The following is an 18,985-nucleotide window of genomic DNA, read 5'->3' as shown; positions in this document are numbered from 1 at the left end:
AGCGTACAGTCACGCAGCCGAGCGTCGGCGAATCACAAAAACACCTCGCTGCAGCTGTCCCAGATAGATCCTCATCTTTGTGCTGTCACTGGTTTTCCTCACCCAGATCTGCAGGAAAGGGAAAAAAAAAAAAAAAGAGAAAGGGGCAGGGAGATAAATTGGGGAGAAAAAGGGAAAACCCACAGTAAGCAAGAGACAAATAAAGCCAGGTATTCTTATTGCCAGAGCTGAACATCTCTATCACTCAGGGCACACAGGTGATTTACCTTAATCCCTTCTCCCTCCCCACATTAGGCATTTGCAGCCTGAGTAGAAAATTAAATACAGTTTCTAACTTTACCCCCTTAACTTCCTGCTCAAAACAGTCATCAAGAAAAATTACTCTTCCCAAGCATCATCAGGGAAGCAAGCTTCCTTCTGCCACAGTTCGCAACAGAACTCTGGCATTAAGCTTCACCTAATCAAGAATAAGTCTCTCTAGATCCACAAATCATAAAATTATCTATCCTGGGATTTGCCCAGGCAAGTGACTATTAGTCAAATGAAAAGCTTATTCTGATTCCGTTCAGTGAAGCAATTCTCACAATACATTAAATAAAGATAAAAGGGCTTTTTTTTTAACAACTGCATGGGATAATTCTCATAGGTTGCCGATATACAGTATGTTTCAAAGGACAAACTGCTGCCATGGAAGCAGCCACTCAATTTTTAAAAAATAAAAATCACTTTCAAGAAATTTAGACCCAAATGCCTGTACTTTAAAAATACAATCTGAGCAAAACTCCTCTGCATTTTATCATTCTAATGCATTTAAACTGCCTGCTGCAAAGGACAATAAAGCTAGTGTTGGCACAGTAGATTGATTTAACTATTATTTTAATTATAAATTGACTTTACTAGCAGAAGCCCTCAATATAAACTAAATTTAATATTTGCCTGCATTTGTACTTCAGTTATTTCTCTAGAGAAATTAGAATCCACCTGCATCGATAATCATCTCTCCACTGCAATATTTCCAAGAATTTGTTATGTTTTACTAACCAAAAGAATTCTTAAATCTACGGACGGAGCAATTGTACAGAACAAACACGCGCAGTTTTATGTTCCAGCACAATACGGTGGGATGGTGTATTAGTTTTGCTGAAGTTAATTGCTTTGTTAAGTTCCATTACCAGAAAAATTAAAATTCAGTTTTAAGTGGCTGCAGTAGTGAAATTACTCATTAACACTAAAATGGGCCACACAGCTCAGAAAAATGAAAGGATCAAGATGTAGTCTGGACTTAAAACTGCTGCTGCAGACATACAACGTATTTTGTGATCAGAAGGTAACATCCATTAATTCTAAAAGAACTGAGGGATATGGTGAATAAACACCCAAATCCACCTCTGAATTTCTTTTACTCCTAGACTGTAAAAGAAAAAAAAGCTTCTTCCTTTACTCACCTTCGAAACTGAGATTGCTGAATAACTCACGGGAATAAAATACCTCCCTGAGCCTACCGAAGAGTTTATTGCTGTCAAAAGGCAAACAATTGAATCTGTTCCATGCACTCGGCCAATGATTTCCACCAATGCAGAATTTGATTCACAGCTTCCAGGGAAATCACATCAAAGTAACAGAAATATATTCTGTTCAGATCTAGACACATCACCAAGTCTGAAAGACTTCGGGCCTGGGAAGGTATTTTTTGATTTGTTTTTTAAGTGGGATCCTCATAGCTCAGGCTCTGTGTCGGAGAGACCCACAGCCAGTTACAAACTTCCAATCCAAATTAAATATAATCTGATTTAGGCCTTCACAGGACCAAAGATGCCTAAGACACACTGTTAACTACTTCCTTTCTCCAGCCACAAGAAGGCAACTCTGTGCCATAGTACCTCTGATGTTTCTTGGTGAAGTCTTTTCACTTTGAGCATTGATGGAAATGCTGATGGAGAGACACTACGCGGGGATTTTCAGAACCACGTGTCTGAATACTTGCCTGCCTTCAGAAATACTAGCAACTTCTGACTCCAGTCCACAATGAGAAACCTCAAATCTAGGTACGTCTTCTAGCTCCTGAACTCAAGCAGGAACCAGTAAGATCATAGTTTGGCCACCACTGTGATGAAATCGGAGCTGTTGTACTAAGAGAACACCTCCTCATTTCAGCACTCTTTACGAATACATTGACCTTGGCTTTAGACTGGTGCAATGAACCATCCCAGGGAAAACTCCTCCTCCCCAAACTCTCTCAAAAAAACCCCATAAAACCAAAACTGATCCTATTGTCTCACTTCAGGCAACAAGAAAACAATTCCACGATTCAAATTTTCTCTCCTTGCAACAACTTAATCTGGTGACAATTCTTCCTCATCCTCCCCTGAATTCCCAATTGGATTTAAAAAAACATTTGCATTAATAACAACTCTGTGTATGTTCTTGAAATAACGGAAATGGAATTTATGAGTGCAGTGCCAATAAGACACAACAGGTCAGTTCTCCCCATTTTTCTTTCCTGCCAAACTACACTACTTGCAAAATGCAGGATCATTCTTTAGGAACACAGCAAGTCTCTTCCCATCTCACACCTATCAAGACAAGATCTCTCCACTCAGTTTCATCTTGGATTCAGCTTCTTTAGACACCAGACAGCTATATAATTTCTGACAGTAACACTGATTTTCTCTTGGTCCTTTCTAGACAGCCCTCCACCTGCCTGTGCTGACCCACGGCTTTCCCCACCCCCGGGAGAAACAAAGCAGCCACTACCTCGTTGGCACCCACAGAGCTGATCACGCAGCTGATCTTAGTGTTCTCCTTAGACTCCAGGTAAATGGCCTGGCTCTTGTGGTACCTGCAGAAAGGAAAGAAATAAAATATAAAGAGACACACAGAAGCATTAGCTGTGGAAAGCCTGAGAAAAGAAACAGTAATAAGACTGATAAAGGCAGGATTCTACAAGCATTTGGATAGAGTAAATATGAAGTCTGTCCTTCTTTCCAAAACACTTTCCCCATCTTCACCAACACAGCAGGTGGCCTGATTCTACACACACTTTGCATTTAAATGATGCTTCAGAATGCAGGAAGGTTGCTCAGTTCTCATTCAATTCTGTCCTAAGATGACTGAAAACACATTTCAGATCTAAAAGACCTGAAATCTGTCTGTCCTCCCCAGACAGGAGAACGCTGACTGACAATAAGTCCGTCTTTTGGGATTTAATCGAACCAGCCTTCCACATTTCAGACACAGGGAGGATGGTAGAAGGCAACTTCATATTACTCCTGGTAAAAAGTTCAAAGCAAATCACAGACAGGCACAAGTTACTCACGTTCCACAACACGAAGTTACTAGTTCACCAAGTGACTCCTTCCCAGTGCAGTCTGTGTACTGCTTAAAGAGAGACCTCAGACTCCTAACGCTGCCTGTTTTGTGAAAACACCCAGAACAGCGAGTGATGGGTAACCGACTCCGTAAGGAGCTGTACGTACCTGCCGCAGGAGCCTGTGTCTAAACACATCCATTTCTTCACCCTTTTAGATCCTATTTTAGTCGTGCCAGATATTTTTCTTAGTGCATTTTGTATAAATCAAAGTAAAAACTTTGAAGTTCATAACTGTGAATTGCTTGATTTCACGGTCTTGCCTTCTTCACAGCCTATGTTTCTGGTAAGTGCTGCGAAGTGTTAGACAAAACTGCCCATTTTCTGTTTACTCCGCCTGGGAGAGCTCCATCGGCAGAACTAATGACACCAACACAGGTTATTTGGAAGGAAATAATCTTAATTAAGAGAGCACCAAAATGCTTTACAGTTATAAACGCATAGCTACATCTCCATCTCTACCCTCACCATGATGTGCTTCGTATCTGACTGGGCAATCCACGCTGCTGAATCACTGCACAGAGATCCCCTCAGTAACCACTCAGTATGCAACTCCCTGTAGTCTGATTGGCTGACAGCCATTTGTCAAAATGCAGAGATTTGCATAATCTTTACAGTTATTTCTACAATAACCATACTGTAAATATGGAAGTCTTCCAACAGTTTATTCCACAATCCCTTCCTACTGGCTCGTGAACTCAGTATTTTCACACCACTTGCCAGTACCATGAATGATAGTGGCAGCTTTCAGCTTCCAAACGATTTAATTACCCACAGGCTGGGCAAGATAATAAAAAAAAAACCCAAATCCTGCAACCTTTAGACACTTGTGCCCAACCATTATTGTTTCTCCCTCACTGTAGCAGAAAAGACGTCAGTGGGTTCCCAGGGTAGTGCAGTAGCCGCCATGAGCTGAGCCAAAAATCTCAGTTTACTGAGCCCAGATCATCTTTAATCAATAAAAAGGATCAGTATAAGCTACTACGATCCAGATCTCACTAAGACAAGACAGAAAAGTGGCAGTCCAGCAGTGTCGTACCATGCCATGCTGTGACTGCCTAAGCCAGGATTCGAGTCAATCACTCCAGTGATACCTGTGCCTGCACAGATAATGAAGTATCTTTTCCACTCTAGGCTGTTTCTTCCAATTTTTGGTTATCAGCGAATTCCAAAGCTAATGACACACATGAAGGCCGCTTCAGCCCTGGATTTCACATCACAAGCTACTGTCCCTCAGCAGATCTGTTAACGGCGCACAGCAAAGGTAACAAGTGAGTTCAGCACTCTCTCACTGAAGAGCTGTCTGCGCTGTCTCACGCTCCACGCATGCAGAGACACAAGTCAGCTGAAGGCACGGTACCCTAGGACAGCTCAGTTACATGTTCATGTCTCAGACGTTTGCCGAGTTTAAACACCCACAGGGGAACAGAGGAAACCACTTCAGATGACAAACGCAATGGAATTGAAGTTGGCTTTCAAGAGAAGGAAACAACTCCTGCTTTTGCAGTAGGTAAAATACAGCCCAAACATGACAAGCAAGGCAAGCAGAAATAATTCCACTTTCAGCTACTAAATATTTTGCTGAAAAGCCAAGATTTGACTGCATCTCCATCAGAAGACTGAAAGAAATCGCTCTGCATTACTGTATGCAGACAAAGCTAAAAGCAAAAAGATGGCTTTTTTAGCACACTGTATTTTAGGGCCTTACGGGGCGGGGCATGGAGCAAATAGACTGAGGATAAAAACCTGAATTCTAATTCCACACCCATCTGAAAGTCCCCAAAGTCTCAGTTCTGGAGACATGTTTGTGAAATGTCTTTGCAAGACCCTAGGAAGTCCATTACTAGCCTTAAACATTCACTATTTTGAGACCTTCAGGGCTGCTGTCATGGAACAGAGAAAGCAGCCACTCCCCAGCTGCTGGTTTTGGTATTTCTGGGAGTATGCACGCTCCAGCTATAGCATTAATACCCCTTAGAAACAAACCACCCTCCCACTATCAGGGGTTACTTCATTATTTTAAAATAGCAGCTACTTTGCACAAGTACTGTTACTATCAATCAAAAAATCTAAGCAGGATTATTACAGCCAAAAAATGTAAAAGGCTTATCTTTAAACAGCATAAGAACAAGGAAGACAGGAAAGCTGGAATTCCTGACAGTGAGACCCCCATAACAATTCAATTCGGCGAGGTAAAAATATCTTAGTGTTTTATGTCCCAACTGACACATTTGAGAGAGCTTGTGCTTTTGAGACAGTCACCTGGGCTCACAAAAGCTCTCCCAGGTTTAAATTTGGTGGGAGCTTTACTGACAGATTACTCCAGATTCTATAATTTTTTTTTTTTTTACTTACGCAAACCTTTACAGTACTCCACGTGCTTAAAAATTCTGAAGAACAGTTTATCCACCCAAATATATCCTAGAGGATAGTCACTTCACACAAAAAAAGCATTATGAAAGTAAGAAAAGCACTCCGTGAATTTGCGAAACAGCAAGTAGCCTGTTTGCTTTGTGTCTGCTTTACACCTCACACAAGTTGAAACTCCAGGCAGCAGCTTTTATCAGAGCTGTACTGATAAAGCTGTACACTGAACCTCGATGAAAGACCGTCAGACTAGCAGAAGGAAGAACAAGATGGCTGTTGTGTAGAAAACGAGCTCCACGCCTGTCATTGCCCATGATAAAATTACAACCTCGTCACTTGTTATTTTGAGCCATCAGAACACCAGCGCAGGCTACGTATAAGCATACGACTTGCAACTTGTTTTCTGCTCAAGGAATACTAGCCCGCCCCCTCGATCACCCAGTTCTGCAGGTCTCACAGAGTAAGTTTAAGACCTACTAAGATTTCTCTGCAAAATTTACTATTTTCCTTGCGTTTTGTGAGGCCCGCACAGCTACATGCCCATAAAACTTCACAGAGCTAAATCCAATCAGCAGTTCTGGGGTTGCTTCTCCCGTGTGGATTTGATCTTTAAAGGTTACTTGGATTTATTAGAAACATTTTTCATCCTGCTCATCTGGTGCACAGCATTTCTTCTGCCACCTTGTGGAACGACGAGCCAGTGTTCTACAGAACGGAGCACCAGGACTGTGAGAACTGTCTCTGCCCCAGACAGCTCTGCCCTTCAGAGCTACATCACGCGGTGTCTGCTGGCGGCTCTCTGGTCTAACATTATGTCGGACAAAAATGCTTCCCAGGTGTCACCGTGCGTACCACTGACTCCACGGGAAAGATTTAAGTCTTATTTGAGCCAGTAGTTACTCTGGAAACTCTGAGGTCTAAACACTCCATTGTCACTTCTGATTTACTGGAGGCCCAACGATTCGCCCTTGGAGGAAGGGGCTAACCCCTGCCCAAAACCACTCACATCCTTTCTTCAAAGCCGTTTCTCTGCCTCCTCACTACACAACACTCGGACTGATTAAAACTCAGCCAGGACTCACCATCTCTTATCATAGTAGAGTTTTCCATCTTCTATCCGGGCTTCAAACCGCTGTGCTGGAGACTCTGCTGGTGTAGCCGGGAGGTGCTCAGGAGAGGAGGGAGAGGCTGAGAACGGGAGGGAAACTGTGTTTAAAGACCAGCATGTGCCCACTGCACACCACACATCTGACTGCAGAACTGCAATTAATAAGGCCATTGTAAGCAGAAACAATAACCACAAAAAAGCTGCAAGCCCACATTTCTATCAGAAAAATACTCTTTTTTGGGACGAATAATTCAACTTCTGCCTTGAATATACAAATGATACCATTCATCTGAAAAGATGTTGATAGATGGGTGATAGACAATATGTCTTTGATTTTGTTTTAATTCTAAAGTAGTTAAATAGGGTCAGAATTAGTTAGGCAAGTCTTGAAATAAAGCGTACAGACTCATCTAGAGAACTGAAGGCATAAAACCCAAGCTCTCAATCCCTCCATCTACCTAACGAGCGGCCCAGACACATCCAAAGAGGATGGAAAAACTTCTTTACATATATTGTCCCATGCCCAAACACTTCAGTCACCAAAGGTGCACATGCCTCCCTCCCCATCCCTGACAAACTCCAGAACAGATGAAGAGACTTTGCACAGCACCCGTTTGCCACAGCAGCTACACAAAGAACAGCAGTTAAAGCCAAACCAATTACACGGACAGATGACACAGTCCGCCGTTACACAGTCAGGCTGCAGTACCATCCTCTGCTCAAACCAGCACGACTGCAAACGAGTTCCAACACAACTGCGAACTCACCTGGTCTCTTGGGCGATTTAAGCTGCAAGGAAACAGAGCAAAGAAGCATTAGAGGTCTGAGAGGAGCCACAGGACTCTGCAGTCATCATTTCAGACAGTCTTAGTTTCCATACTTTAAATGCTTTTATTTTTTTTCCAAACATACTGTTAAGAGACACAGAGCCAGAACAGCACACATTGAACGGCCAGAGACGTGCATCACCAGTATCATGACACAGAAGGTCTACAGACTGAAATGCAGAAGCCAAAACCAAAACCCATCTAACACGCTGTATTTCTGAACATGATCCAACGTTTCTCAGGGTACATAAAATACAGGAGATAGATAATCATTAGACACCTCAACAGCTGGCACAAAACCCATGCTCCACTACCACCCTCAAATGCCTTCACGAGCAGCCTCTCTCATAAGAGATAAGATAAGCCTTGAAGTGTTTAGCAAGAACACAACAGGTTAATCAAATCTGGAAAAACTAGAAGAAAACTACTGAAAAACCCACCACACAGTAAGGCCTAAAACAAAGGCAGCCTGTGATCTCTCAGAAAAACAACGTTAACATCTGCTCAGCCATGCGGAGGAAGAACCTCCTTAAGATAGCTCATCACTTGGTTCAGACAAAAGGTAACATTTTTAGATGACAGTCATTTTAATTAGGTTAATTAAACCTGTTAAAATAAAAGGGAGGAGATACCATCTTGCTAAATCTTTTCTTGTGTTACTTCAGAAAGCTACTGTGATGAAACAGTCCTACATCTCAAAAAGGAACATAAACCAGCGTGCTCTGTTCTCTTCAGGGGAAACCATTAGCCTTCTCTTTAAACCCAAGACACCGATCAAGCAGTAATCCCTACCTTGTTCAGCGTCCTCAGGTCCTCCATTATCTGCTCATCAGTCAACAAGTAATTCAGCTGAGGTATCCAGAATTAAGGTTCCCATAAGGTCTTGCCAAGCAAGGTTAAAAACTAAAGGTCAATGGCATTTCACTTGACTAAACATAAGCCAAAAGGTTTCTGTAAGTTTGTGTAAGATTTACTAAGTGTCATCCTTGAGCTTTTTAGTCACACGAATTAATACAAGTCCCTCGCCACAGAGCCTCATGTTCTGCAGCAAATAGAGTGCAAAATCGTTTTAACTTATTCAGACATAACCACCAATGAAAAACCTTCAGTGCATTGACATTTACTTCATGCAGGCATCAAGCAAAACTGTTTTCAGTGTTGTTCGTTACAGAAATGCAAGATGAAAAATCTGGGAGCTGAAACACAACAGACTCACTTCAGATTTCGTACAAGGTCAAATGCCACCCAAAGCCAGGAAAGGAGACTCATCACTTTGCAATTCGGTAAGCAGGAACAGAGAGATAGGGAGAAGAGGGGAAAGCCCACGAAAAAAAAAAATCAAACTCAAAAAGGAACCAAAAAATAAAGCCAGAGGCACAAAACACATCCTTGTGTGGATGAGGATAAGTAAGAGCCTGCCATCCACCTGAAAACCACCCAAACCTCGGAAGTTAGTGTGTTACAGCCTCACTCAGCTCCACTGTCACTACGTGTAGTTCCACAGTCACATCTTCCTCCTCCCCTTGCCTACTGCTCCTCTGTCACTTCCGCACAAGAAAAACCCGAGCTCACAGAAGGAAAACAAAGCCCAGACAAAGCAGCAGACCCTCTCTCCAGCTTTACAGCGTTTCTTCTAAACAGCTTTAAAAGAGTATTCAAAGCATTAATCTGGAGCTAACAGTTGCTAGGCTGCCTTTTAAGGATTTCCTTTCTGATGGACTTGACTCCTCTCCCAGTGAGGAAAGGCAAAGCCAGTTTCTCACTGCGGTTGCCGTTATCATGCTCAATTAGCAGGTCACGTTCATTACCGAACTCCTTTATTTGGATGAGAATGGGGCACTTAGAATTTTTTTCCTGAACAAGCGAACAGTATCTCTAACCAGAAAGAGGTTAATTAAAACTGGAGATGCTTGTGACCATCCTGCATGAACTCTACAAGTTCAAGGTTTGGTTTTGCCTTCAGAAAACGTGAGTCACTTGAACTGCACGATATGGGGGTTTTTAATCTGATTTAAGCCATACAAGTTTGGAATCTAATAACAAGCCTCTGCAAAGCAAAGATCATTGTCTTCCTTTCCAGGTGAATTTAATACGCAAACAGAAAAAGTGAGTATCATCATGGAGAAGCTAAAAACGCATTTCCAGAAGCCAGGGAACATTTTAATTACAAGAAACATGCAGCAAGGCAGAAGAGAAGGATTACACATGCATGTTTTTCCCTCTCCCTCGTGACAAAACAAGATGGATTTTCATCTTTTCTATTCAAAGAACAACTCTAGCACTCCTCACTTTTGCTGTGCATCTCTCTGGATTAGATATCTGAAGCCTTTATCAGAGGTAGAAAAACTAGTTTGATATGACAAATACGATCTTTCTGGCAAATGTTTTGTCGCATCTTGAAATGAGAAAAACTTTGGCTCATGTAAAAAGCCAGTTACTATCTAGGGAAGCGACTACCTCAGCATTTATATATAATGTTCTTCTAAAGGTTTTCCTTTGTGAAAAAAATTGCCTGAAGAATTCAAACTGACAAAAAAAAAATCAAGTTACCTCACTCACTGTGAGGTTTGTTAGGATATGGAGACATCTCCAAAGACTGGCTGTGTTATATTAGTTGATCACGCATCGTACTCGAGAAATTGTGCTTCAGCATTTCCTAGATTAAAACCTGATGCCAGCACCTCATTTCATTTTCTTTCCTGTTGAAACACGGAAGCAGGTAGCACACCAGCTTCCAACATGCCAGCCCTCCAAGGGCTCTCTAAAAGGATATCAGGGGCAGGCTTCCTCCTCTTGTCTGGGATAGGAACTGGATCATTTGGTCGCCGCCGCAGTTTCCTTGTCATAATGGGCTTCACTTCCATTGAATCTGTGCGGTAGAGAAGTTGGAGAGCTGATAACACCAGAGGGACAGGGGTTAGAAGCAGCAGCTTTCTACACAAGGCACAGGGAAAATAATCTTTCGTCTTTCATATAGAAAATTGGATTGTTTTGGTGATAGCTTCCAGCACGCAAACTGGAACTGCTGACAGTGCATACGGCTCTCTTTCATCCTAGGTGACTGTTTGGGAACAGCGTTGCAATGCCGTGGTTATGCCTCTCCTTGGCTGGAAGTGGCACAGTTGGTTTGGGGACAGGTACAGATAACAAGCACAGTGATGCTACAAGGACCCAGGGCACATTTCTTTAGTGCTAACACTACCTGCTTCTGAACAGACCATTTCAAAGGCAAAGTTCTTGGGGTTCTTTGCTAACAAAACTGGGAGAGTTCACAGAGTGCAGAACATCATCTACAAATCAATCACTCTTTTTCTTGCCTTCAAGCTGGAAAAGCAGCTTTGTCAAAGGAATACAGATAATTACTGTGTTCAAGTCTGATACGGGTCTGCTGGAGTAATTTTAAACACAAATAGTATTTAAATTCATATTATCTAAAAATTTTGCAAATTATGATTAATGAAATGAACCTAATTAATAACATGCAGAGCGGCAGTTGACAGGAAATAAATTGTAGCATATGCACTGGGGAAAAAGAAGAAATCTGTTTAAAATGAAAGCACGAGTCTCATCACCAAGTAATTATCTGAAATTACAGTTTGTCCAAATGTCTACAGGTAGTTTTAACTGAACTACTTAAACTCTCACAAATCTTCCCTTAATTTATGAAGATATCTTGAATTAGCAACCAAGAGACCCCATCTGAAATGCTAAATAGATCATCTCAGCTCTGTTCCGACGTGCTGAGAATTACCCGCTCATGTCTACGTGCCCCTGAACCACACCCGAGGCAGCACCTCAGCCTATGGAGCCTCTTTGCCTCCCTCTACAGTTACACTCTCCAGCAGCTCTGCACATTCAAAACACACCAAGTGACGTTTGTCCGTATCTCAAGGGTGAAGAAGGATGATCATGCCACACATCAAGGGAATAAATACTGTAATAAAAGCTTTAAAAAAAAAAATTGTGTCACCCACCAAGTGTATGCCAAAGAAAACCTTATCTCTAGGATTCCAAGCTGCATTTGAAAAACGCTGAACACTAACAGCCCTACGGACACTAAAACCTAACTTACTGTGTTGAACGTAAGCCGTTCCTCCCATTTGTCAAGACCGAGTTCCAAGAGCCTCAGAAGTGGGGTCTGAAGCACTTACTCAAGGCAATACACAGCCACGTCAAGAAGGCTTTTTCTCCTTTTTAAAAATTAGTTCCAAATGAGTCAGAGATGTTCTCTATATTGGTTAAAATGTGAGGCAGAGATCAATTTGCTTCTCCATCTCAGTATCCTGTACCTTAAAAAGGTGACAAGTGAGCTGAAAGTCAGCACTAAACAAGCTTTCAGAAAATAAGAGTTTGAGTTCCATTTACCGTTAAACATTTGAAGAACAAAGGTCCCAACACTCCCAGACGAGCTTATTCATCCAGCTGCTAACTCACATCTTTGTCTGCACTGAACTGCCACAGGTTTCAAGAAGCATCGAGTCCACACCAGTTTCAGTATTCTTATTTCTCAGAGTCCAGTGCATGTTCACAACAACATCCGTTACCTCTAAACAAATCACACTGCACTTCTGCTAGTCTGGAAGGGAGGAGCTGATGGAGGGCTAACACACACAGAACGGATCTTTGCTCCAGTTACTTACACCTAGAGTTGTGCTTGATGAAACATCTCACACATCTCTTCAGGACACGCTTCCCCAAGGAGGATTAATCAGGTCCCTAAATCAGACCACTACACTACATACTCCTTTTATGCCCCTTCTCAGCCTGCCTGTAACCCTGCAAACCCGAATCCTGGTGTTAAGAGCTGTCTCACTGATAGAAAAAGGGATCCCTTCGGGCTCCTGGAACGTTGCTACGCAGATTTCCAAAGGTAAGATCTAGTTGGATCCTGGTCCTCTAATGAAAATCTGCTTACAAGCTTAGCAGTGTATCAGTGGTGATCAGACACAGGCATGGGCTAACAACAGGAAAGTGAAGGCTAAGGCAGTCTGTAAGATCATAATGGATTACATAACTTAAAAACCAGACATCAGGGAGACAGCAGAGCTCAAGCTGTTTTCCAGACCAGACTAGCCCTAACTGTCAGCACAAAGCCAAGAACACTCTTGAGCATGTCCAAACAGGTTTTAATTCTTGTTTCTGAACGCTAATTAACTTATTAGCTTGACTTCTGTAGATACTGTGCAAGAAAGATGTAAAACTTGTGGATAGGTCTCAGCAACACAACCAACACTATCTGCCCATGAAGTGAGGGAGCTGCTCTTAGAGAGACTCAAACCAGACTTTTGGTTCAGTATCACAGCAACACAACTCGTCAAGGAGGCTGATTACCCCTCCACTCAGCCCCACTGTGTCAGCTGCCACAAAGAGCACTGCCAAGGCACCACGGGCACCAACTGGTCTCATTTCATGATCAATATCCAGTGTCTGGACACAAACGTAGTTCACAAATCTGGTTTTCTGGCTTTACGTAGCACATTTCAACCCTTACTGTCTGCCTTTCTTCAACTTCTTGAACACCTATTACTGGAGAAAAAAAGGCCACGGTGTAGCACCTGGCACCGCCTGTTAGGTCAGTACTGTGACACATCTCCAGAGCTTATAAGGACGCGTACCCAACTCTGTTGCTTCGCTGGCTCTGCTTTGACCTGTTAGTAGTTCAGATCACAGAATTTTATTATGAACATTCCCCATTAAAAGACCACCAATTTGTGTTCTACACCTCCTGGCATCTGGAAGCTTGAAAGCCCTCACAAGTGCTGTCCGCACAAACAAGCAGTGCTACTTTTGTCTCTCTAAGCAGTAGTGGGGTGGGTAAGACAAAGGTCTTGTCTCTACCTCCTGTTAACTCCATGGTTAGCTTTTCATTCTCGATCATCTTCTTCTTCTCTTCCAACTCCGCAATCAAATTTTCCTTAAGCTCGATTTTCTTATCTTCGAACTCCTTCGCTGCTGCCTTTTTTTCCTTGACGTAATTTTTTTCCACCTGATCTGTCTAATGCAAACCAAAAGATCAAGAAAGTTAATTAGGAACCAAGTCAATGATATCAAACAACTTCTTTCAACTGCTGCATTGATTAGCTTTTCCGTTCAAAACTATAGCCAATTCTAAAGATTATCAGTATTCACAATCAACAGAGAACCATCAAAAAATGACCAAGTAAACAAGACTATATTGGTGAAAGAATTATTTTAAAACAAACATTTTGCTGTTGCATAACACCATGTCTGGAGCAGAGAGCTCTGCAGATTTATAGACAGCACTATTATTTATCACCTCAAACAAGCCAAGAGCACAGCCAGCACACAACCACCCAAGAGCAAGCATTTCCTTTAGTTCTACTTCAGTAACAAAGCCCAGGAGTCACTTAATGTAATAACACCAGTGGGCTGTGCTACATCTCCAGTGTAACAGCACTACCTAGAGAAAGAACATTTCTTTAAGCCTCCTGGGAAAAGCACAAGCACTAGGTGATGAAACAGGAGGTTTCTACCTCTTCCATCCAGTTAATATGTATTTTGATACATTAGGAGTACTTACTTCCAGCTGAAGGAACAGTTCTGAAAGACAAGAAAAACTTAATTTATTATCTTAAAAGATGCACAAAATGACTTTCCTAGCACTTTGAGTCATTAACTGTTGCAGCCAAGAGAGGCAGTGAGCCAAACAGCGTACATACTCATCCAACCTCTACTCTCAACTTTGCAGATTTATGACGAAAATAAAGTAACTATGAAAAAATTCCACAAAAATATTGTTAATTGAAGTTTTCTATAGATCACCGAGCAGATCTGCAAAGCTTACAGCAGTATTCAGTTTAGCTACTATTCCCAGCAGTACTAAGCCTGTCGTCCATCCTTCTCCCAGTTTCATTACAATCAACTAATACTAGATATAAACTTCCCAAATAGAAGCTTCAAGCTACATGTAGCTGAAAGCATGGCAAAAAAAAAAAAGAAAAAAATCAATCACAGTTTAAGGCAACTTCATGAATCTCAGCACTGACTGCTTCAGAAATAACTCTGCTGCTGTTAGAAGATTCACCTGCTCAACTCACAGGCGTCTGATCTCAAGCTGTTTGTGCCTGAGAAAACAAGCAGGGGAGTTGTTCTGTATCACTGAAGGGAAGTTCGAACACATGGCAATGATCAGGTCTAGTCAGACCCATGGATGAGGCAAATGGATTTCTGGATGCGGAAACTGGTGTTTGTGCAGTTCCTGACAACTTGAAATGAAGCAGGGTGAGACCCTTCCTGTGTTTCCTGAGGACATAACACCAGAAGCAAAAGTTCTCACTTGAGACAGAAGCAAGAAAAGTAACCTAAGGCACCTGATCAGTCCTCAAGTCACCTTATTTCACCAGTATATTAAGCCTTGGCAATATCTGAATAGTAAAAACTTCTGTAAAGATCACAAGCTTCACATGTTTCAGAGGTGAATGTAGCAGCAACACCGTACTACCATGCTGGGGTTTTTTTAACAATTTTACAAAACAACAGAGGCCAAAGAAGACAATGGCCCGATAAAAATCAAACCTGTTGGCAAAGGGCCCTACCAGTTGAGCCCAGAGGAGTATTCTGGAGGTAATCAAATACAGCTAAATTAAAACTGGTGCTTTACTACCTGTGAATTCTCAAAAAAACAAAACCTCAACATGGGAGGGATAAACATTCTTCCTGTAGTAGTGGGTGTTTGGATTATTTATCGTAAGATTGAAAGTTGTAACCCTCTGCCCTCCTGTGGAAGAAACACGTCGCTGCAGCGGGTCTTTGCCAGCCAGAAAAACAAGATTGCACTTCGTCCTAATTTTACAAAACAAGCCAATACTGCTACAATGCAGCTCTAGTGAACAGAAAATCCATCTCAGAAGACAGATTGCTGTGAACGAGCAGCAGTTCAACTCACTTAGATTCCTCAAGCAAGTCCTTTACCATCCCAAGCACTTTAGAAAGACACATTTGTACCACCCAAAGGTTGGAGTACGTTAACCATCAGACAACCACCACTGCCTCTCCCTCACATTTCCCAGAGCGACGGCCCAGGCATTCATTCAACTTCTCTAAGCAAAGAACAGCTACATGTCCTCTTTCCACATAACAGCTCCTACAGAAGGTCCTGCTCCAGAATCCGAGATAAGAACCTACTGGAAAGGAACAAAGAAGAGGGAGGGCAGGCAAACGGCTCTGATTTCTAAGCCATTTCTCTGCAGTAACAATAAAAGCTGCCCTAGGGCTGAGCATGAGGCACTTGAAAAATTAACTTGGGCCTTCGCTCCTGAAACAGAGCGGAACACGAAGTCCAGGCAGCCCATCTGACGTCACAGCCGTACAGAGAAACAGTTCCAGCAGCAAAGCCTCTGTAGTCATTGTTCCAGGGGACACATCAGACCTCTGGGAAAGCACATAGCCCTGAATCTCCACCCCACAGCGCACCTGAAGGTCCCAGACAAGGTGCACAAAAGAACAAGCCAGAGTGGGAGACTGTAGCTTAGACACAGTGTCAGATAAAACCGAAATAATTTACTTGTGTTGTTTCACACAAAGACTTTTTAAAGCCATTTACTGGTGAACGTCAAACAATGCTGATGAAGAGGGGAAGGAAAAAAAAAAAAAAAATCAAGATAGACCCTGCTGTGCTTCGTGCCCCCTCGAAACAACCTACACTATACATACCCTTGGAAGCGGAACCCTTTGCTCCAGCAAGTTTATTTTCTTTAAAGGACAAAATACTGTTATTTTTCTTCAGGTGTTATAAAAACCATAAAGTCATATGCAGCGTCTTAGAAAGACATTCAGCTTACCTGCATTTCGTATCCTTTCTTTGTACTGCTGGTCTAACTTCTTCATTCTTTTCTGGTATTCCTGAAGAGTACCTGGTTGAAACAAATTGTGGATTCCCACTGGAAGGAGGTTTTTCTGCCCACCCCCCACCTCCCCAAAAGTATTACATTTTCTCAAGGAGCCAAACGCAAACACTAATATCTGCCAGCTTGAGTTTGCTTCCTTTGACGCTCACTGTTTGTTCAGAAATCAGACTACTCCTCTTCAGAAATGCTTCAGGACAGACAGCCTTAACTACAAGTGATAGCAGGAAGGAGGATGGAAAGAGGCTGGTATTTTCACTCAGCAAAGGATGCTGCTGACTACACTCAAACCCCTCATCTTAATATGGCCTTTGAAAAGTGCTGAGAAGGAAAGACGCTCCCCCCTCCCAAGCTCACCTTCCTGCAGTTGTTGCAACTGCCTCTTAAGAGATGCCAGTTTGTCCTGATACATCCTGCAAAGAGAGAGCATTTAACAGCACTTGGAAAGACAAGCACGCGTGGCTTAGCTCACCAGCTGTTTGGGTTACAACATGCTTACATGGCATTAAAAACTTCTCAGAAGAACTGCAGGAAACAAACAAACAACGAAAAGAACACTATTCGAATGAGAGGTCATCATTCTGCCTCAACACCCTGCTGCCCCACGAGTTTCAGAGCGCGCCCGAACGAGCCGCTTTGGGAACAGTTCAGGGTTAAATAGGATTTTTTTATTTTCAAATGTTGAAATCTAATATGACATTTAGATCTAGAGACACCAGGAACTTGAAGACAGAATCATTCTGCCACTCTGTCAAGTTTGGATATTCATGTACAGTGCCCTATGTATGAACCAGAAGGCATTTATTTCCTCACGTAGATCCTGATGTTATAAAAAACCCGAAGTCTATTCCTGGTGCTGGTGCAAATTTGTGTTTCCTTTACCAGGTATCTGTGGTTTAGCAAAGGCCAAACCTTCCTGACCCATACAAAAACATATCTCTGCCAGTAAGGGAGAGCACAAAATACTGCAAATGCACCTAAACATCGAGGGGAAACAGTTTCAGGTCTCCAAAAGCCCATCTTCTCAGACAGGGCTGGCATTCTGCTGTTGAAGGGATTTTAACAAGCATCTTGTGCTTCGCTTGGCTCGTCTAAGTTTTATTTTATTTAAAGGACCTGTCTGCAGCAGGATTTATTTGCAGCAAAACTCAGCTGCTCCCAGAAACAAGACCTTCAAAAGACTGTTCAAAACAGTATCAACGCTTAGTTTCTTGAACACACACAGGACAGAAGAAGCGACAGAGGAGAGAAGAAACACAAGTACATGGACTCACTCATTACCTAGTACATTGGGCAAGGCACTTAAAAACCCCAACCTTGGCCCAAAACATTGCAAAGTTTTATGCAAAAAAAAAAACCCCAGACAAACCAGAAAACCACAAAACAAACAGAATGTCACCTTATTTTTTATTAAATTGGATTACTTACTGTTCTTTCATTTCTACAAAGTCCTCTTCCTCATGTTTTGCCAGGTCAGTTTCACTGGCATCCTCTGTGTCTAAGAGAAATACAGAATGACTTGTTAAACCTGAAGTAGTATTTAAAAAAACCCACAGAGCAGTACATTATTTCAAAACAGACAAACAAAGAAAAATTCCCCAAACCTCAGGCAGTTTAACCTCAAACACACAAACAGACAGGCCTTCAGAAGGGAAACGAACCATCTCATCTCGTTCCTCCAGGTTAACCTACGTAAATCCTCGGGTAGTTTTGCAATGAAGCTTGCAGCAAGTCCAAAGCTTAACGTCTAGCAATTCCTTCCCATTTTAAGACAAGTTCTACGCTGACACTCACACATAAAAAGGTGAGACAGACACAGTCTCAAGACTCTCCTGATAAACGTTTCAGTCTTCTTCCTGTAGTTTCACCCATGACATAATAGATATGAAAGAAAAGGACTGAAACAGCTGTAACTGCTTCTGCATCTTTACCTGAACAAAAATATCACGACTGGATTCTGTTAGATCATAAAGGTCTCACTAAAGACACCAAAAGTACTTGCTGGGATCTGAATGTCTCAGCTACACCTCGCACAGAAGCACTTCAACATTTAGACATAACAAAGCCCTGCTATGAGGGCGGCCACAATTTTATGAACAGATAACAAAAACCATAAACAAACCAGCATGGGACTGCTTGCTTTCTGCTACGAACCGATCCCCTTTCCCCGCCAAGGGGAGGGCAGTGTCTCCGGGCTGGAGCTGGGGGAGGCAGTGCACAGCTGCTAAGCCGAACCAAGCTCCGTTCCCTACATACGGTCGGGAACTTGCACTCCCTTACTTTGTTCCACACTTTCTTCTACCTTACCTGCCTCCTCCCCGCTTCACACCACAGAAATATAACCAAGCCTCACACACTGGTTTTCTGCACTACTTTTACCCCACTGTCCCAGACGCTCAAGCCCTCCTCCTCAGTGCTCTCTCTTCCCTCACCAGCTCCACTTGGGAAGCCA

General features: G+C 42.4%; 1 protein-coding gene across 1 annotated transcript; it reads right to left on the bottom strand.

The window, feature by feature from the left end:
- Positions 1 to 9: 9 nt before the first annotated feature.
- Positions 10 to 18,031, bottom strand: SUDS3 (suppressor of defective silencing 3 homolog (S. cerevisiae); the record flags this gene model as incomplete). Its single annotated transcript, XM_010134071.1, has 11 exons — positions 10 to 108; positions 2,755 to 2,839; positions 6,817 to 6,922; positions 7,610 to 7,631; positions 8,462 to 8,523; positions 10,443 to 10,538; positions 13,508 to 13,664; positions 14,211 to 14,230; positions 16,471 to 16,542; positions 16,891 to 16,946; positions 17,962 to 18,031. Coding segments are annotated over 11 exons (845 nt in total), but the record flags the coding sequence as incomplete, so codon positions are not given.
- Between the last annotated feature and the right edge of the window lie 954 nt (positions 18,032 to 18,985).

Source organism: Buceros rhinoceros, unplaced genomic scaffold (genome assembly GCF_000710305.1).
Source record: "Buceros rhinoceros silvestris isolate BGI_N320 unplaced genomic scaffold, ASM71030v1 scaffold6974, whole genome shotgun sequence".
Taxonomy (NCBI): domain Eukaryota; kingdom Metazoa; phylum Chordata; class Aves; order Bucerotiformes; family Bucerotidae; genus Buceros; species Buceros rhinoceros.
Note: the sequence above shows the minus strand (reverse complement) of the source record. Positions and strands in the feature narration are given on the sequence as shown.